Consider the following 21,071-nt stretch of genomic DNA (forward strand, 5'->3'; position numbering starts at 1 on the left):
CCTGACATTCCCTCCAGGGGAACTGATCCCATAGTCTAGAATAGGGGAGGCCAAACTGTGACTCGGGAGCTACATGTGGCTCTTTCACACATATTGTGTGGCTCTTGAAGCCCCCACCAACCTTCTCCAAGCCAAGACAGCTGGTGGCTTTGCAGAATGCATTTGAAGCTGCTTTCTTTCCACCTCCCTTTTCCCTCCCCATCTATTTCCCTCTTTCTTTCTTTCTTTCTTTCTTTCTTTCTTTCTTTCTTTCTTTCTTTCTTTCTTTCTTTCTTTCTTTCTTTCTTTCTTTCTTTCTTTCTTTCTTTCTTTCTTTCTTTCTTTCTTTCTTTCTTTCTCTCTCTCTCTCTCTCTCTCTCTTTCTCTCTTTCTCCCTTTCTCCCTTCCTCCCTTCCTCCCTTCCTCCCTTCCTCCCTTCCTTCCTTCCTTCCTTCCTTCCTTCCTTCCTTCCTTCCTTCCTTCCTTCCTTCCTTCCTTCCTTCCTTCCTTCCTTCCTTCCTTCCTTCCTTCCTTCTCTCCCTCTCTCCAACATCTGACATTCATGTCTCGTGGCTCTCAAAAATCTGACATATATCCTATGTGGCTCTTACGTTAAGCAAGTTTGGCCACCCCTGGTCTAGAAATTCCAGGAGAGCCCCAGGTCCCACCTCGAGGCTAGTGACCCTGTTGCTTTACATGGCAACTGGACCCTATCTATGCCTTTTGACTTGGAAGCAAGTCCCACCAAAGTGTGATGGACTTGTTTCCAAGGACTTGCGCACAGAATTGCAGCAGAAGCTTCTATAACTAGGTGCAGGGTCACGGCAGGTTAGTTGCGTTTCCTCTTCATTCTGTAGACACAGAGTCACCCTGCAAAGATGCTTCCTGTTTCCTTAGTCTGAATCTTTAACTGGCCGTGAAAGTTGATTATTTGCTTTTTTTTTTCTTTCCTTGCCTTTTGCAGATAAAATAAGGAGGAAAGGACAGACAGTAATGGAGTATATGAGCACCAACAGTGACAATAAAGAGGAAATTGACTTGTTGCTAAGAGATTTAAATATGTCTGAAGTCATTGACATCATGGAGAACCTTTACCCAATCAGGGACCTGGCAGTTTATGAAGACAGCCTCATCTCTCTGTGTCCAGAGGATAATAAGAATGAGGACCGCACGGACTCCTTGCTGTTCAGCGGAAGGGAAGTTTCCCTGTTGTCGTCTGTCAAGTATGGAACTGTGGAAGACTTGCTTGCTTTTGCAAATCAAGTATCCAATGCCACAAAGCAGTTTGGCCGGCTCCGAAGACAGGAATCCGGGATCATATTAAATATGGTACGTTATTTTCGGGAGATACTGGCTGCTGTTGTGCACACAGTCCTTTGAGATTGCCCCTGGGGACTACTGGAATAGCTCATAAATAGGTAGGCTTAGGGTTGGGTGGTCTTTAAGAGCCAGGTCCGGTTGGGGTCACATGATTTAGAGTTCACAACACACTCAAGCGGACATCCAAATCTTGGTCCTGCAGGAGAGACACCTATAAATATACCAAAGCTTAAGTCCAGTGGCACCTCTATGACCAACAAAGTTTTATTCAAGGTGTGAGCTTTCAGATGCGCACACACTTCTTCAGGTACAATGCAATGGGATTTACCAGTCCATACATATAAAGCGGAGGCTGAACAGCAAATTAGCATACAACATAATGAAGATGTTTTAACAGATGCAAACAGGAATAACAAGCTAAGTTTAAGGTTACCATTTTTAGACTTAATTCTGGGGGGAAACAGAGATGGAAATGAATATGTCAAAATTGGAAATAGATATGTAAATTTATCATTCTTAATGCCAGTGTGGGGTGTGTATTTCATTGTATGTGTGCATGCACACAAAAGCTCATACTTTGAATAAAACTTTGTCGGTCTTAAAGGTACCACTGGACTCAGACTTTGTTTTACTGCTTCAGACCAAAGGCTCCCCACTTGGATCTATAAATATACAGCAAAGGAATATGACTTATGCTACTCGGTGCAACTATTCATTCTATGCCCAGGCAGTGGTGACGAACTATGTCATTTCTATTATGTTTTAATTATGGACTGCACAGCTACATACACAGCTTGTGGAAGGGGCCACCACAAAGTGGTAGATCTCATGCTTTGCCCGTTGAAGGCCCAAATTCAGTCTCTGGCACTTCCTGGTTTGGGGGTGAGGAGGAGGAGACAGTACTAAGGCAGCTTCATATTTCTCCAGATCTTAGGGGGTCAAGTATCCAGATTGGATTCACACAAAAATATCACGCTCTGGCAGAGTAGCAGAAAATGGTTCTGGAAGTTATGCAGTTTAACTCTGCATGGCAAAGGAGCTGGGAAAGGGAAAGGCTTAGGTGAGAGACTTTGGCTAGAGTGCTAAGATCCCAGTACAGGATCTCCTGAGTTGATTTATATTTATTGGGAAAGCTGGGGCTTTTTTGGTAGCAGGAACTCCTTTGCACATTAGGCAATGTGTAGCCAATCCTCCAAGAGCTTACAGTAGACCCTGTACTAAGAGCCCTGTAAATTCTTGGAGGATTGGCTACATCATGGGGGTGTGGCTTAATATGCAAAGGAGTTCCTGCTACCAAAAAAGCCCTGAGGAAAGCTTTGAAGAATATAATGAGTTTAAAATTTTGCAAATGTGAGATTAGCAGAATGTACTGTAGCCAGCGATCCTCTAAATAAATAAACTGAAGATTCCTTCAGTTTTTGTTTTTACTGTGGAAGAACAGCAAACAAACAGCCCAGCTCTTTGTTCAGTGTTTCTTTTTTCAGACAGAAGGCCGAAGTTGTCTCTGGAATTTTTGTCTGGTAGCCTTTTATTTTATTCTATGAGATAACACAGTGAGAAATAGATTTTTGAGATGCAGCTCTCAGGCAAAAAACCCCCAGATCTATGAGAAAGTTTGCTGCATTAAAAATGTTCTGTTTGTTTTTAAAAGCGACACAGCAAAGCAACTAATTTGGCCCTGAAAACACCATGGGAAATATTTGTGCACCAATTGCTACCACCACAAACAAGAGAGCCAGAAAGTCACTTTTTCAAAATGAGAAGTTGACTCCCATCACAGTAGCAAGAAACCACAAGCTGAAAATAAAGATCTGGATGTGGGTGGGGTGGGGGGTGGGGGGTCACGCCTTTGTGTTACAGGCTGCATAACACTTAAGAAAACTGCAGACTTAATAAACTGAGTAAACATTGCATCTGAACCTAACCTTTTTGAGATCAGAACCTCAACAGAACAGTCTTGTGCTAGCCAGTTCCTTGGGACTATCCAGACCCTCCTTGGGATGTGTGAGGTGACCGCTCAGTCTCTGTTCTCCAGTGTGTCTCTGCTCTCATTGACACAGTCCTTTGCCTTATCTTTTGGAGAAGCTGCTTCCTTTGCACACACACCCCTCCCCGGTCTCCATCACAGCCTCTTATAGTAGGACATGGCAAAACAGGTTGCTTGCTTTCTTCAGCCTAACCCACAGCTTTGTGGGGCAACAGGCGAGCAGGTTTTGAGACAGAGCAAACAATCCTCCAGGTAGATTCATTACACAACCCTTCCTTATTAGCCTGTCAGTCACACTGTTGTTGCCAGACAATTAATTACAACTTAGACTTCACAGGGAGGCTGATCGTTGCCTGGAATTGTAAATATTTCCAGTGAATTGAATGCCTCACATGCTGTTCCCATTTGATCTTTCTAAATAAAGACAGCTACTTATGTCATGAGGCCCTCAGTTCATTGGAAAAAAGAAATCAAACCAAGTTAAGTTGTGTTTGAGAACCTCCATGGTCAAGCACTGAGTTCACAAGCAGAAAGCCATGGATGAAATTCCAGGTATTGCCAGTTTTAAAGATAACCCAGAGGGATAAAATATTTTTATTATAATTTTTGTACAAAGTACAACAACAAAAAAACCCTACACATAAAAAAGAAACAACTACAGTTGTAAAAGAAGGAATTAATATCTGACTTTTTCCACTACTTATTACCAGGGGTGGAATTCTAGCAGGAGCTCCTTTGCATATTAGGTCACACACCCCTGATGTAGCCAATCCTCCAAGAGCTTACAAAAAAGAGCCTTGTAAGCTGTTGGAGGATTGGCTACATCAGGAGGGTGTGGCCTAATATGCAAAGGAGCTCCTGTTAGAATTTCACCCCTGCTTATTATAACCTTAATCCAGAATCAGACCAAGGGAAATGTGTCACGTTTTTGTATAAGCTTGTTATCTTTGCCTTTTAATCTTCATAAAAAGATAACCCAGGAAAGATATCTTTGTTAGACCTTGGGAAACAGCTGCACAGCAGAATAGGTAGCACCAGGCAAGGGAGATCAGCAGTCTGACTCAGGGTAAAGAAGCTTCATGTGTTACATATCTATTTCAGGCAATGGGTCTGCCTCTGCATAAGTATAATTTATTCAAGTGGAAACCTGTTCTTATGTCCTAGTGTTTTTTGTTTAATTATTTTATAGATCAGTCCTAAAAACGGGCGCTACCAAATTGACTCAGATGTGCTCCTGTGTCCATGGAAGCTAACCTATAGAAATATTGGTTCTGACTTCATTCCACGAGGAGCTTTTGGGAAAGTCTACTTGGCCCAGGATAGAGAAACCAAAAAACGAATGGCTTGCAAATTGGTATGCTGCTAAGATTGATCTTTCCTGATCTCCACTATGTACTCTGCTGGGATCTCATTTAATTGTAATGCTTTGAGACTACTTTTGCTGCTTTCTTCCATCACGAGAAAAAAAAAAAAACCTAAATGGAAGTACCCTGGCATGCACTAGGGTGGGGGGCTTAGGTCTGGGCTTGGAGCACCACTTGGGCAGGGTCTGCCCTGTTCTTGTTTGGGAAATGCTTAATAGACCCAGTGAGGAATGCAGCCATGTTATTCTCTGGAGTCAGAGAATAGAGCATCCTTACTCACACATCAGAGCTTTGTGAACCTTTGATGGTTTGTTGCTTGGCAGGCTGTTATCAAGAGAGAGTTAACCATTTGTGCCACTCTTATGCCATCTAAATATTACAGAACAAACACCTAGCAGAAAGTTCAGGCAGCAGTTAAGAACTCATATGTGCATAAGAAGATAGAGCTAACTGCAGCAGTTAATTTAGTGTAGCAAAGAAGTTATCAAATAGTAGGTTGTAACGCAGGGCTTTTTTTGCAGCAGGAACTCTTTTGCATATTAGGCCACACACCCCTGATGTAGCCAATCCCCAAGAGCTTACAGGGCTCTTAGTACAGGGCCTACTGTAAGCTCCAGGAGGATCGGCTACATCAGGGGTGTGTGGCCTAATATGCAAGGAGTTCCTGCTATAAAAAGAGCCCTTGATGTAAGTTATGGTTCTGATGCTCACATTGCTATGCTTGTCTGTACTGTACACCAGAAAGTACCCCATATATAAAGAGATTTTAGCAAACCACGATTTGCAATAAGCGTAGTCCAAATCAGTAGGCAAACCACAGTTTGATCCCGCTGGTTTGCTTTTGTTTTCAAACAGCATAATATTTTTGTGTCTGTAGAGCAGGTGGCCCTTCAGAATCTGCATGTAATTTTGGTTTTTCCATTCAGCCATCACCCCAGACTATCAGTGACACAAACCATTGTCTGTAAAACCACTTCAAACCATGGCTTCTGATTCTGGTTTGCTGACTGATCATAAGCTGGTGCTTCCTAGCCTGACAGTCACAACAAACCAGTTAAATTTCCATAAGGATGATTTTATGTGTTGTTCAAATAGAGACTCTGTGTGAGATGTACCTGTGATCCCTCCCTTGTAAATGGGAATGGGAAGCCTCTATTTGAGTGGGATTCTGCAGGGTGCTCATGGAGTGAATAACGACACCCCACAAATAGAGAAATCTCCTTACATGAGTCGGTGACTCATTGGCAAATGTGTGTGGGAGAAATGTAGGGTCTGAGTCTTGGCTTAGAAAGCCCATGCATTTAAGCTTTGGCATGTGTTTTTCAGAAAGTTTAACCCTGTCTCTGGAGAATGTATCACTTCAGCCAGTTTGGTGTAGTGGTTAAATGTGCGGACTCTTGTCTGGGAGAACCGGGTTTGGTTCCCCACTCCTCCACTTGCACCTGCTGGAATGGCATTGGGTCAGCCATAGCTCTGGCAGAGGTTGTCCTTGAAAGGGCAGCTGCTGTGAGAGTCCTCAGCCCCACCCACCTCACAGGGTACCTGTTGTGGGGGAGGAAGATAAAGGAGAGTGTGAGCCACTCTGAGATTTGGAGTGGAGGGCAGGATATAAATCCAATTTCTTCTTCCTCTTCCTCCTTCTCCTCCTCCTCTTCTTCTTCTCCACAGAAAGAAAGTTATGTAATATTTTTGTGCTTTACAGTAGAAAGCACCCAGATGGATTTTTGTTTTCCCCTCCGTGTTTTCCTTGACATGCTCATTTGCAGTCACAAAACTGTTACTTGTGAGGTTTACCGCCCCCCTTCAGCTCTCAGGTATACACATGAATATCCTCTTGGACACTCCAAGGTATGCTCTAATCCAGTTTGTATGTAGCCAGGGAACTCCATGTCTGGCTGCTGTCCTGTGCTGTGATGTCCTCACGTAATGCATTGTAGGTAGTCTTCTACTCAAACAGTGGGGCTTATGACCATGCAGTGCTGGTGTGGTTGCAGGCAGGATGATGCAACCTCCAGAGAGAGAATTCTCTGCTGCTGTAGTTTTCCATGCTTGTGTGAACAGCCAGCTCTGTTTTAACAACCGACCCTGGGGTGGAGGGTTGTAGCAGTGGTATCTCTGAGCACATCTTCCCACCCCACACTGGCATTAACTTCAATGAACTTAGAAGGGTGTGACTCTTCTTGGGATGGCACTGTTGATCTGGTTCAGCTAGCTGTAGAGGTTTTATGGGCCACCACTGCCTGGGAGCAATTTGTCCAGCCAGGAAATGACACGGAAGGCTCCTGAGAGTGACCCCGGATCTTCACCATCCTTTCTGTTAGATAGTGATGAGGTATGGTCAGGGCCATAGCTTGGATACATAAAGGCAAATCTTGACTCCGTCCCCAGCATTTTATTTCCAAATGTTATTGGATAATTTTTTGAAGGGAAAGCAAAAAGGCTTCCTCATACTAACTCCAAAGGCACAGTCGGTCACGGTGCATTACATGTGCAGGTGTAAGAACAACTCATTTTCTATGAGCTGTTAAGTATTATGATTAGGAAGCAAATGTTTGGTATCTAATTAAAACCAGGTTGGTATCTAATTAAGAGCTCCGTGCATCCCTGGCTGTGCGCACACCCTGCCCTTCCTCCAGGCTACAGGCTGGTTATGAGGGCCCTCCTGGTTTCTGAGTCAGAGAAAAGAAATGGTTCAGGTCCTTCTAAATATTCATTTGCTGTGGGGGATGCAAACATCATTGCCCCAAACAGGGCTTCTATGACAGAAATTACATGTTTACATTCTTCTAAGAACCCTTTTTGCCACTGGGGAAAAGGCAGGTCTTCACTTAGTTGCCATGTTTATAGTCATTTGGGGTGCAGTTTGCAAGCACTTCTTGGCTAGCAGCTGTGATGTCTTTGGTGGAGAGCTACCTTACCCAGGCCACTTTGTCAATATTTGCTTTACAATTTTAATTTCTAACCATTCTTGTAAAGACTATTCACATACACTCGCTTTACACAATACTACTAAAGCAGGAGACAGTTTATCAGAGAAAGCTGGCTTCTTTCCTTAGCCTACCTATGTTTTGACATCCTAGGTACCAGTGGAACAGTTTAAGCCATCGGATGTTGAGATCCAGGCCTGCTTCCGCCATGAGAACATTGCAGAGCTTTATGGAGCCATCTTGTGGGATGAGACTATCCATCTTTTCATGGAGGCAGGAGAAGGCGGCTCCGTCCTGGAGAAGGTGGAAAGCTGTGGACCGATGAGAGAGTTTGAGATCATTTGGGTGACAAAACACATCCTCAAAGGACTCGAGTTTCTTCACTCAAAGGGAGTTATACATCAAGACATTAAATGTAGGCATTATGTTCATTTGTAAATAGATTTTTTTTTGTATGTCTCATTTTGCTGTTGTTCAGTTGCACAGTCGAGTCCAACTCTTTGCGACCCCATGGACAAAGTCACACTAGGCCCTCCTGTCTTCCACCACCCTTCCTAAGTCTGCTCAAATTCGTGTTTGTTACATCAGTAACACTGTCCAGCCATCTCATCTTTTGCCGTCCCCTTCTTTTGCCTTCTGTCTTTCCCACCATTATACCTCGTTAGACTACATCATTTAAAGGTTGTCCTTATGTCTCCACCTGGAAGACTATCTGATTGGCCAGCTCCAGATTGGGAAATACTTGAAGATTTGGGGAACAAAGCCTGAGAAGGGCAGTGTTTGGGGAAGGGATGGGCTTCAGTGGGGTATAATGCAATAGAATCCACTTTCCAAAGCAGCCATTTTCTCCAGGTGAACTGTTCTCTCTTGAACTGGAGGAGGATTGTAATCCCAGGAGATCTCTGGTCACCACCTCAAGGTTGTCAACATTACCATCTGGGATTCCTTCGCAGTATAATCCATTTCAGTAGAGTAACAGTGTAGTCCTCTGCAGAGTTACACTCTTATATGACCATTGACGTCAGTGGATGTAGAAGGGTGTAACTTTGCTTCAGATTGCAGCATAAGCCTCCTCCTTGCCTGAATTTGGAGTTCAACACTGACTGTGGAATCGATGCCTGAAGCTATATGGACCAGCCCTGATCATATACTGTTTGGGAGTTAGCAGCCCTGTGTCAGTTGCAGAGCCATGTGGTTTGCATACTGACATCTTGAGTTCAATCCCTGGCAACTGCAGGCAGCAGGGCTTGGGAAAGACTTTTCTTTGCATGATACCCCAGAGAGCCACTGCAGGCCAGACCAGATGATCCTGAGCTACATGGACCAATGGTCAGAATTAGTATGAGGCAGCTTCAGTCCATTAGTGATGGTTGCTTGCAAAATGTGAGTGTTTGGGGGTGATTATTTATTTATTTCATATTTAGTTGCTTTTTCTCTGCACAAACTTTGTGTGTGCACCTCAGAGAATGTCCAGTGTTATGCCAGGGTTTCTCAGCAAACTAGCTATTTTGTTCCCTGAAGTTGGGAAGTCGGATGACCGTTCCGGTGCATTATCACTTTCCAAGCAGTTTCTGGCAGCAAAAAGTGGTGGGCTGGAAGCGCAGCCCTGCCTTTGAAAAAATAAACATATCCATTGTGTAACGATTGTGCACAGTTTCTTGGCATCATTGCTCATACATTTTTCATGTCTTAAGACAGATAGGATGTTCAGCAAAGGCTCTCTGCTTGTAGTTGGCACATTCCTCCAAAGGCAAGGGTGCAAAAAATCCTCTCTGGGCACACGAGGCTTTCCACATCTGTAGCTTGAGGCTGGGATTTGCAAAAGGGTCTAATTAGGAAAGGCGTGTCTTACTGAGAATCGCATGAATCTTTGGTCTTGATTTGGCAAAGCTGATTTCTCACAAATGGTCCTGTCCAGTGTTCCCTCTAAGCTGTGGAGTCTTGTGAGCAGAGATTCTAATTTGTGAGCTACTGCATAAATTAGTTTGCTCTGAGGCCATTTTTCATGACAAAAATCTGTGAGCCAGAGGCTAAAAAACAGTGAGCTAGCTCACACTAACTCAGCTTAAAGGGAACACTGGTCCTGTCTCTGCTCTTTACCCAGTACTATCCACAAGGTCATCTGCTTTGAAAACAATAGTCTTTCAGGCTTGATTGTAAAAAAAAAAAAAATCACTTACCTAGGATATTGGTGGTTTAGGTGCTATGTGCATTTTTAAATAGTGCATGTTTACTTTGAAGCACTATGTTCAGGGCTTTCTTTGAACAGGAACACCCAGGAATGCAGTTCCACCTGGCTTGGCATCAGGGGGTGTGGCCTAATATGCAAATGAGTTCCTGCTGTGCTTTTTCTACAAAAAAGGCCCTGTGTGAAACAGTGGTGATGACAGGAGGTGTGGCCCGATATGCAAATGAGTTCCTTTTTTGTAGAAAAAGCCCTGACTATGTTAAATGGGTCTTACTGCCAAATGCTTCCTGAGGAGCATCTGAAACCCATCAGGATTGTAGTCTCAGGAAGGACTCTTGTCTCAGGAAGCTCCCAAGCAGGGTTCTGTTTTTTACTTCAGTGGCGCTTCCCCCAGCCAGGTTTCTGGGCACAAAATCAACCACTGCTGAGGCTTACCAGGAAAGAAATATTGGAAAGCTTAGATGTAAAGTATCATCTGGTTAGGACATACTGTTTATTAGGGCATGTTTTAACATTTCAGGGTGTTCGAAGTGCTTTGCATACATTGCCCAAGTAACTCTTGGCACAACCTTATAAGGAAGGCATATTTGATTGTTCCCATATTACAGATCAAGGACTACCAGGAAGGCCATGAGAGGGGAGAATTGGAGGGACAGAAGTCCAGGGGGGTCAGGTCTCCCTGGGGGCCTCTGGAGCTGTTATTAGCTTTCATTTGACATTTAGGTTAAACGATGGAGGTGTGAGGGGTGCAGTGCAAAGGAAGCGTTAGAAGTTCTACAGTGTGATGCTTAACAGGCATACTCTTCTGATTCTGTTGTCTGAGGCCTGTAATGGTCATCAGCAACACAACCTGGTGATATGCTGAAGGCCTTCTGGATAGTTCAGGCCTGAAGCAAGATCTGAACCAGGGGAGGGATCTAATAGGCATGACGGGCTTTAGAGATGGGGAACGTTCCATTGTTGAAGCTAAAGTCAGTCAAGAGAATATTATCCCATCAGAACTGATCCAAAACTTCTTAAGTAGAGACATGAGGTTGGAAGAACAAATATACAGCATTTACCCAAATTTAATCTAAAATATTGTAATTGGTCTGTCTCCAACTCATAGCTGTTACTGGAAAAAGCAGCTGACGCTTTTTGAAAAAAGTATCCCATGAGGTTCAACAATAGCATTGCAGATCCCTTTAGCTTGGCATTGTTCTTGGTTTTGTGATTTTTTAAAATTTTAGAATGAGAACTGTCTGCTTTTCTTACCTTCTCTGACCAAGTGGGATATTCTCTCTGATTACAGAGCATCTTGAAATGTTTCCCCTAGAGCCTAACTCCTTCTTTATCTCTTTGTTTCTAGCAAGCAACATTGTTTTCATGTCAACCAAAGCAGTTCTGGTGGATTTTGGTCTCAGTGTTCAAATGACAGAAGACATTTACTATCCTAAAGACCTCCGAGGAACAGAGGTAATGATCCAGCCCTGAGAAGGAAGCCCTGCTGGTCTTCTCTTGTGTTGCTTGTAATTAAAGATAAATGGGAAAGAACTGACTTTGGGGCGTAATCCACTGGCAAGTTGTAATGTGAGCTCACATTCATTTTAATCAAGGTTGAACAGGCAGACTTTCCGGCGGATCCCACTCTTTGAACTGAACTGTGAAACCTGATTTGACATTACAGTTAAAAGCAATTGCCAGAAACTTATATACAAAGATAGTTTGGCACTGGTGGATTAGCAGCATAACAGGCAGAAAGGGAAGGATTTCACCAGTTTCCACTGCAAACTCCCCACATTATGCTCCTCAGTGTTCCTCTAGCAATAGAAAAGATCAAAAGTCCAGCAGCACCTTAAAGACTAACAAAATCTGTGGCAGGGCATGAGCTTTCAAAGTGAGCAGCAGCAAAGTTCTACTGGATTCTTGCTCTTTGCTGTTGCTACAGACAGACTAACGTGGCTACCCATTTTGTTCCTCTGTGCTGTAAATACTTCCCATTGAGCTCTTATCCTGACTTGCTCCAGGAAGCCTGAAGCCTAGGGAACACTTGCTTGGTAAATATCTGGAGGCAGCATTCTGGGGAGGGCAAGGTTTGGGGATGGGAGAGACTTCAGTGTTGTACAAAGCCACAGAGTCCACTCTCCAAAGCAGCCATTTTCTCCAGGGGAACTGATGTCTGTAGTCTGAAAATCAGTTGTAAATATGGAAGATCTCCAGAACCCCACCTGGAGGCTGACAACCCTAAGAGAACATTCTTTCTTAAAGATGTGCTTCAAAGACTGCAGTTATCTTCCATATAATGCAAAAGAATAAATGCTAGCAATGGAGCTGTTGGGTGGGGTTGCTGCTGTCACAGGGCCAAATGATGGTGGGCATGGATCCATTCCATGGCTCCTGACACCATTTAAAAAACATCTGTACTTTTTTTAAAAAGTGCCATGGGGCCCTAGGAGTACAACTCTTAGCACCATCTTCTAAGGAAGGCAAAATTTATTACAGATCAGGGGTTGAGACAACCAGGAAGGCCATGAGAGGGGGGAACTAGAGAGACAGTTGTCCAGGGGGGCCAGGTCACCCTGGGGGCCTTCAGAGCTGTTTAAATAATGTTGTTTGCTTTCATTTGAAGTTTAGGTTAAGACATGGTGGTATGAGGGAGCACAGTGCACAGGAACCCTGGGAGCTTTTATTCCCCTGGGGGCCTTTTCAGATGCAGAAACAGCCCCCCTTCGTGGCTGTTTCTATACTTGAAAAGGCCTGGTGGGGGAAGCAAGCTCTTGGGGCTGCTGCACATACCTATGGCACAGAACCAGAATTTAATTTTATGGGACACACTAAACTAATCTCCCTAAATTCAGAATTTTTTTTTTCAGCTGAGGTAAAAATGAATCTGTGTAAAAGGCAGATGGCTGTGCCGGAACTGGCTTTCTATGAGAGACAACGTTCTGCTTGCCCACTGTACTTTGGCATCCTCCCACCCAGGGCTTTTTTTCTGGGAGAATGTTGCAGAAAGGAGTTCCAGAACCTCTTTGTGGGAACAAAATTCTCAAAAAAGTTTAAAAGTTCATGAGGAGCACCCGTGTGTTTCCCCATTTCCCTCATGAGAGTTCCACTGGCACCTCTTTTTCCAGAAAAACAAGCCGGGCTTCCATCTGCCTTACTTCTGAGTGAGACCCAGCAGTGCTGTGAAGCTACAGGAAAGTGCCCATCCTTGGCCCTCACCCCAGCTGCAGCTAGCTTTTGCTGCAGAGCTGTCAGGATTAAAAAAAGGCAAAGTTGGAGCATTTTCTTTAGGAAACTCTGGGGAGTCTGGGGCTTTTCAGCCCAGAAAGAAGATGACTAATGAGGAGAAATGATAGAGGTTTATAAAATTGTGCGTGGGATGGAGAATAGGAATAATGGGAGCTTTTTTGCCTTATCTCAGAATACTAGAACCCAATGGAGTTGTTAGGAAATAGGTTCAGAACAGACAAAAGGAAATACTTCTGTATGCAAGTAATTAAACTGTGGAATTCACTTCCAGGGGAGGCAGTCATAGCCACAAGCACAGGAATCTTTAAAAGGGGGTTAGACATATTCCTGGAGTCCATCATGGAGTCTCAGCCTCCACGCCCTGTTTGCCCTTCAGGACAACTGGTTGGTCACTGTGTGAAACAGGATGCTGGACTAGATGGACCACTGATCTTCTTATGTTCAGGGCTGAAACAGAAGCTGATTTCCCTCTGCCTTCCCTTTGCAGATTTACATGAGCCCAGAAGTGATTCTCTGCCGGGGCCACACTACCAAAGCTGACATCTACAGCCTGGGAGCAACCATTATTCACATGCAGACTGGCAGCCCTCCTTGGGTGAATCGATATCCTCGTGCTGCGTACCCATCTTATCTTTATATAGTAAGCATCAATTAAGGATGGTCAGCTAAGCATCTAACCCAGGGGTGGCCTGTGCCTAACTGTGGCTCAGGAGCTACATGTGGCTCTTTCATACATGTTGTGTGGCTCTTGAAGCCCCTCAGCCAGCTTGGAGAAGTCATTCATTTCTTTAAATCACTTCTCTAAGTCAGCCAGTGGCTTGAAGAATGCGTTTAAAGTTAAAGTTGCTTTCTTTCTACCTCTCTCTTCCTTGTCTTCATCTGTTTTCCTTCCTTCCTTGTCTCTCAAACATCTGATGTTCGTGTCTTGTGGCTCTCAAATCTCTGACATTTATTCTTTGTGGGACTTAATGTTAAGTAAGTTTGGCCACCCCTGATCTAACCTCTATTTATTGGAATGGTTTTCAGTTTTGTAAGCCAGTTTAAGTTCCTTTTTGAAAGGAGAGTGAGGATAAGAAGGGTCTTAAATTACAAGTAAACATGCGAGTCCCTCCTCCCTCCCTCTTGCCGACGTATCTGATAACAATTGTCTACTTTAGGGGCAAAATTGCAAACTGGGTCTAGTGAGAAGATAGAGTTTTGCAGTCTTGATGGTCCATTTCCTCCTTCTCTGTGAGACCCTTCCCAAAATTATCTTTTGATTTTGGTTCCCCCTTGTAAGAAATGAACCAGTGAGTTCTTATTCACATGCTGTTTTCTGTTTCAATTTGTGCAACAAAATTTTCCCATTAAGATTAGCACGTTTTCCAACAGTTACTTATTTTGCACAAGTTGGACATGCATGGCTTAAAAGAATCAAAGAAATCATCAGTGATGGCAACACAGACAGGGCAGGCCCAAAATGAGGCTGATAACAGCAGTGCGAAGAATAAAAATGCAACCAAAGCAGCCATAGCCGCCCCATCCTTCGCTGGGTCACAGCAACAAGAGAGGAAACAACATTGGGCATTTTCTGACCTCCCAAAAACTGCATTGAAGAGATGAGACTTAGGGCCATGCAATAAAGATCTATCGCTGTGTAAGAGGTAAATTTCATGTGTGAGGAGAGGACAGGGATTTCACCCCACAACCTTAGTTGATTTCAGTAATACAAACTGGGCTCCCCACAATCTTAGCTGCACATGCAAGTTACCTTTTTACAGACGGACAGAGATTTATAAAAATGTATAAACATTTATCGATTTATAATTGATTTATAATTGACCTTCATCGCACAAGTTCTCACAGAATTGGCAGCCCTGCATATGTGGGCTGTACCACTTCAGATTGTAGGCAGGGCTGATGTGGGTCATGTGAAAGCAAAGGTCAAGGCAATGGGGAGCCCATTCCAGACCAGCCTTTCCCCCTGACATCCAGTCCTGTGTGCGAAAGGGATTTTTAAAAATTGAAGTAGTCAGACAGAAGAGCTCCTGTCTACAGTCTGAAGTGGTACAGCTCATACACAGTTTGGCCCTCTTACTGTGAACTCAGTTTGATGTGTGCAGCTCTGCAGAGGAACCTCCTTACATTCCATCTTTCTTTGCATTCCTGTTGATTAAACTTGGCACACTTCCCACAGGCTTGTGGAAATATGGATAAGATGAAGAAATGAGCAGATTTGTTTGACAAGAGTGGGAAGAGGCAAGAGGGAAGCAAGTTGCAAAGTTCAAAGTTGCAAACTTTTTAAAAATGAAGTGTGATGAGCAAAAATGTCTTAAGGCATCTCAGGAAGTGCCAATTTGGGCCTTTTCAGTAGTAGTTTCAATATTCAGATTTTCTCTGCGACTAGAAAGAGGTCATATGCATTTTTTTTTTGTTTTGATTTTTACTCTGATGGATTTGTCTCTATGACATACCTAATGTGCAAAGCATTTGATTGGTGCACACTGGCGATTTGTGGAGGCTCCAGCCGTGTGCCTGGGGCTCACAAATATTTGCCCAAATTGTAAGAAGTCTACTGCTCTGTCATGACTAGTGGAACGCCTTGGCTCCTAAAGTGGGTCATACTTTCGCCTCAGGTTGGGATTGTGGACCTTTGCATGAACTTAGTGCAGGTTTTCAGTTTGTCATTAAAGTGTGAAACTGGCTGAGCTTCCAGTTCTGCTGTCACAGCAACCAAGTGGCAATTGGCCAAACTGTGAGTCACCGGGGTGAGGAAATTCCTAGGGCGGTAGCTGTAGAGTAGAAAATACCTTCTCAAAACTCTTGTTTTCTCTTCCCTCCTCTGTCATAGCAGCCTGTTAAAACCGCTTTTGTTTTTCTATTAGATACATAAGCAAGCACCACCGTTGGAAGACATTGCGGAAGACTGCAGTGCAAGCCTAAGAAGATTTCTGGAGGCCGCTCTGGAAAGGAACCCAAACCAGAGGCCTTCTGCTAAGGAGCTTCTGAAGCATGAGGCGTTGCATCCGCCCAGGGAGGAGCAGCCTCGGTGCCAGAGTCTGGACTCGGCCTTGTTTGAAAGGAAAAGACTGCTGACCAGGAAGGAGCTGGAATTGCCAGAGAACATTGCTGGTAAAAACAAACAAAAAAACCCTGTCCTTTTTCCTGAAGGTCTTTTGTGTCTCTTTATTTTATAAACCTCTGTTTGCAATGAGGCTGAAGCTTCAGGGCTTGAGGGCCTCCTGTTGAAATATATGTCTCAAAGTCTGGACAAGATGAGGTCAAAGAAAGATCACTTTCATGGCAGAAATCTTGTCAGTTGCTCAGCAGGGTAAAGGCCCAGCTCATTCATGCAGAAGAATAGCGTAGCAAAGACCTGAAGAGATACAATGGTCCATACCACTCCAGACTAGATGTCGTACACTCTAGTATTACTTCACATTCTTCAAGCATGTAGAAAATTAGCACAGGGAAAAAATTCTATCCATTCTATTTCAATGTTTTCTGCATGCAGGGCATTTTTACAGACAGGAACATTTCAAAGTGTGATCCTTCCGCTGCAGTCTGAAGTGGTATGGTTTCCTTCCTCTTCAGGACATGTTTTTAGCTCTGGGTGGGAAAGTACCTGGAGATGAGCCTCAGGGGGCTGGGGTTTGGAATGGGGAGGGATCTCAGCAGGATACAGTGCCATAGAATCTATCCTCCAAAGTAGCCATTTTCTCCTGGGGATCTGATCTCTGTCCTCTGGAAGCTATTTGTAATAGATCACCAGGCCCCACCTGGAGGTTGGCAACCCTGTACGAACAGTGTTTGCAGCATTAGTTGGAGTTCTGTCATTCCTCTAGAATCTATTCAGTAGCAGACATTAATAGTCCTCCAGGAAGCTCTCAACAAAACCAAACAAAAAAAAATTATGGACTTTCCAGAGTTATGAAATAAGTCTCCATTATTTGGAGTATTGGATTGTTTTGTTAAACACTTTGGGGGGAGAAACAGCAGCAGTTCGAAGCAGAATTAAACCAAAAGTTGCATTACCAGTGGAAATCCATTTTGAGAGGAAAACATTTCCTTCTTCTCTGTGAGACCCTTCCCAAAATTATCTTTTTGGGATAAAAAGATAACCTGTCTGCTTGTTTGTCCCCTGAGCTTGGAGTTTTTCTCAGAGATCTGCATACCCAGCTCTTGTGATGCCAGATCATCTTCTAAATGTTAACATGGAGCCTGGGAGCTTGAGAAAGGAAAGGGATATGTGGATGCTTTTTTCTCTCTAAGAATTCTATCTGAGCGCATAAGGCCTACAGTCAGGTGGTAGCAGGCATGAGCCCTCTCCCATCTTGCGTGTTCCTTTTCCCTCAGGATCCATGTGATCCACTGAAAAGTTTTAAATTTAAATACAAGTGGACACTCAGGAACTGGGTCCAGCCAACTTTTTTGTTTACTCTCTCTCACGCCTCATCTTTTTACAATACCGATGATGTACGGCTTTTGTCCATGAAAATCCCATGAATCCCTGAGCCCACCTCGGTGGGGTAGGGCGGGATATAAATTGAATAAAATAAATAAAAATAAAATAAATAAATCCCAGAAAAGAGGGGGGGTTGGTTGTCAAAGGGGGTCTCCCCTGTCCTTCTGCCCCCCCCCCCCCGGATAGAAAAGATTGTTGTGTACAACACTTATGCCTTAATTGATAAGAGAACCCGAGTACTCATTCCTGCTTTGTAAATATCTTGATGGATCAGACCAAGGTCCACTTAACCTGCTCATCTTTCCATGAATTCCGGAAACTAGGAAGCATTATGTTATTCACCAGAAGTTAGCCAGTAGTCCACCAAAGCTCAATTTTTTGTTCTGGCTTAGGGCTTCGATAGCCAACTTGTAACTATGGTGTAGTGACCCCCTGCCTTGTTGCCTAAATCTCCTATGCTGTGCCACTGCCAGGTCCTTAACTCAACAGAACCAGAGGCAAAAATCACACCAAGACGCAGGGACATATATGGACAGTAAAATACACCAGAACTGCACTATCTCAATACTTTGGAGCTGACTGCTTAAAAGATTGGGCACCAATGATCGGTTTACAAAAACAAAGCCCCCCCTTTTCTTACTGTCTTTTATTGATGCCAGAATTGAGAAATGGAGATCTGTAGCCAATTACTGCAGTCCATCATTCTATTTTGATAGTTTGATGTATTATTTTTCTTGAAAAGAAATGAATTCAAGACCATTTGCTTGGAAATGTATAATATCGCACCAAAGAATACAATTATGATGTTCTGTCTCTAAATCTTTTTTTTTTTTTTTGTCAGATTCTTCATCTCTTGGGATTTCTGAGGAATCGGAACTGCTGAAGAGACAACGATCACTCTACATAGACTTTGGGGCACTAGCTGGCTACTTCAACATGGTCCAGGGATCAACGACCCTAGATTATGAATAAATCCAGGGATCTCTTACCTTGGGCTGAATTCCTCCTGTAGACACAAGAAAAGAGTGGAGTTTTGAAGGATTTTATAAAACTAAATGAAGATACAGTTAGCACTAATGAAAAACCAATAACAGAAGGTTACTCTTTGGAGTAAAATATTGCTCTTTAGAGACTTGGCAAAGACCCATCATGGGAATACTGTTCGTTGTGTGGAAGTATAAAAATACATGCATGCACTTTTTCTAAAAAGAGTAAAAGACTTGAATGGGGGGGGTGGGGTCAGAATAGCCTATGCTTGCCCCCTCCTCCCCGCAGATGTTGCTGTAGGCCATACTGAATGCCACTAATAATTAATAAAGTGTATATGGGATTGGCTTAAGGGGTTGTATCTAAACAGCATCTGCTTTTGATAAAACAGAGGTAATAGGGATAGCCCGACTGTGTTTCCTCCGTGTTGCAGACTTGTTACCTGACTCTCCTATAAATTTATAAATATAAGCTCCTGAGTTATAGCACTGGATGAGTTTCTCTACATTGCTAGTTGTTGGGGTCCATGTTCCTTCCTGGATTGCCAATTTTTGGATGGGCCCAGAAGCAGATTAGTGACCCACAAAATGGCATCACCTGAGCATCTGTGTTCTCCACCCAACCACCCACTTGTTTTGTTGATTGATTTGGATACCAAAGAAGGCAACTCCCTACTTTTTTCGATAGTCTTTATGTCCCCTCCCTTGGGTTTCTCAGTGTTCTTCTCAAGTTCTGTTGGTACTGGTCCTTTGATCTTCCAGCATTTAGGCTGAATGAGAAAACACACCCTACCAACTTGGGTAGAGCATCAGGTCAAAATAATAACCAATGATTAGTCCATGTAAGAATATGCAAGATTTTTTTTTTAAATGACAATAACTATGACAGTGTATTGAGAACCTTAATATATAGGCTAGGACAGGAGTCCCTAATCTTGTCAAGCCTGTGCACACTTTTTGGAATTTAGAGGAATGGTAATGAGCACCACCACAAAATGGATGTCGTGAAGGGCATTAACAACAGGTTAGGAGGTTTAAAGCCAAGCATTGTCCCAAATAAGAACAGTTATTTCTGAATTGGTACTTCTAAGGTGATGCATGATGTCTTCTGAGGTACCTTGTGCTCCAGTGCTGTGGAGGAAAGCCGGTATTGACTCTTTAGTTTGGGAAGAAACAAGCAGACCTTAGGAAACAAATTATCAGGCACCATGTTGGGTATCACTGGACTAGGACATCCTAAGGAGTCTCTATGCCTTATTAAGTTTCCTTCACTGACTGGATGAGTCCGCTTATTTTTACAGCAGATTCTTAGGATGGGAAACAAGCAGAAAAAATTCATTGTAACTAAGGGTGTTTGCTTAAAGCTTGTACACTTTAGGCTGCTACCCAGAAACCACTGCATACATGTATTTTGACTGGGCCTGCCTTGGATGCAGTTTTCAGGAAAGTTTGCTTATACAAGCCTAACCACAATGAATGGGAGCTGCACAAGAGCATAAAATACGTGCAAGTATTCTAATTCAAGTGGTTTAAAGATCACAAAAAATAGTAACTGTCAGTATGAGCCATTTGAAGTGTAATGTTTATATTAAGATATTGTGCAATGCTGGGGAATTTATGCCAGTTCTGATGGTGGCTTAAGCTTATAACTGTGAGACCACAGGTTTAAGATAAACATGTATTAGAATGTCATGAATGATAGATTATTTTATGTTCCTATGGAAACAGACTTCCTTTTCTCTTAAAGATGTTGTATACATTTAAAACATGATGTTTTGGATGGCAGTAAAACTGTTTCAAGAACATACTGTTGTACATCCCATGGGATGAATATATAAAACTTTTATAAAACTTTTCAGTACTGATTAATATCTCTTTAAGCATTTTCTTTTTAAGGTGGCATACTATGTATGTTATAAATAGAACTCTCCATAAAACAACATCCTTCTTTTAAAGTGTAAATGTAAAAACGTTTGTATACATATGATCTTTGTATTTAATATCTTCCCTGTTTGCAAATAGCACTGGTTTAACTATTTGAAGGAATAAATCTATGTGCATCTTATATAGTTACTGTTATTTCTCTGTGTAAATATGAACAGTTGCATTACAACATATTGTTACTTTTGTATCTTCCACAATAATATCCTTTCCAAGCATTCTAGAAACAAGGAAGCATTGGGTAGCACACCAGAAATTGACCAATGGCCTACCAATGGTCGATGTTTTGTGCTAGTTTATGGCATAGATCAGTGACATGGGGTGATGTACATAAAGTTCTCAAGAGCTCTCTGACTTAAGCACTGACTGTTGGATCTCATTTTAAAGTTTTTATTGTTGAAAATAAAAGGGAAGGGAAATAGAAAAAGAAAAAGAAATAGGATAAAAGTGAAAGTGACTGTTGGATCATCTGCCTGCCAATTAACTTTGGGCCCTAATTGGCACCATATTGATTTTCAGTTGGTTATTGCCAGCTTCATGGTATTGTAGTCCAGGCTGGAGGGGGGGTGGTATTTGGGATTGGGGATTATACAGAACTACTTTGTAGGTTTTTTGCAGCCTCTCTTTTAAAAGTGCTTGGAAGGATAATCCTTACAGGTATTCTTACTTTATACAACAACAAATAAGACTCTGCTGAGAATTCT

At 42.9% G+C, this 21,071-nt stretch overlaps 1 protein-coding gene across 1 annotated transcript; it reads left to right on the forward strand.

Annotated features, from left to right (window-relative positions):
* Positions 1–926: 926 nt before the first annotated feature.
* MAP3K8 (mitogen-activated protein kinase kinase kinase 8) lies at positions 927–20,491 on the forward strand. The gene is made up of 7 exons (XM_060248236.1): positions 927–1,308; positions 4,476–4,640; positions 7,731–7,992; positions 11,114–11,220; positions 13,484–13,636; positions 15,861–16,107; positions 18,282–20,491. Exons 1-7 carry the CDS (start codon positions 973–975, stop codon positions 18,410–18,412), a joined length of 1,401 nt encoding a protein of 466 aa, XP_060104219.1. The 5' UTR covers positions 927–972; the 3' UTR covers positions 18,413–20,491.
* Positions 20,492–21,071: the final 580 nt, after the last annotated feature.

This window comes from Heteronotia binoei, chromosome 10 (genome assembly GCF_032191835.1).
Source record: "Heteronotia binoei isolate CCM8104 ecotype False Entrance Well chromosome 10, APGP_CSIRO_Hbin_v1, whole genome shotgun sequence".
NCBI lineage: Eukaryota > Metazoa > Chordata > Lepidosauria > Squamata > Gekkonidae > Heteronotia > Heteronotia binoei.

Bases quoted from the DNA above. Each gene is read 5' to 3' on its own strand.
- MAP3K8 (XM_060248236.1), top strand. From the start codon at position 973: ATGGAGTATATGAGCACCAACAGTGACAATAAAGAGGAAATTGACTTG. The intron at 1,309-4,475 runs GTACGTTATTTT...ATTATTTTATAG, and splicing joins CCGGGATCATATTAAATATG to ATCAGTCCTAAAAACGGGCG. The intron at 11,221-13,483 runs GTAATGATCCAG...TTCCCTTTGCAG, and splicing joins AAGACCTCCGAGGAACAGAG to ATTTACATGAGCCCAGAAGT.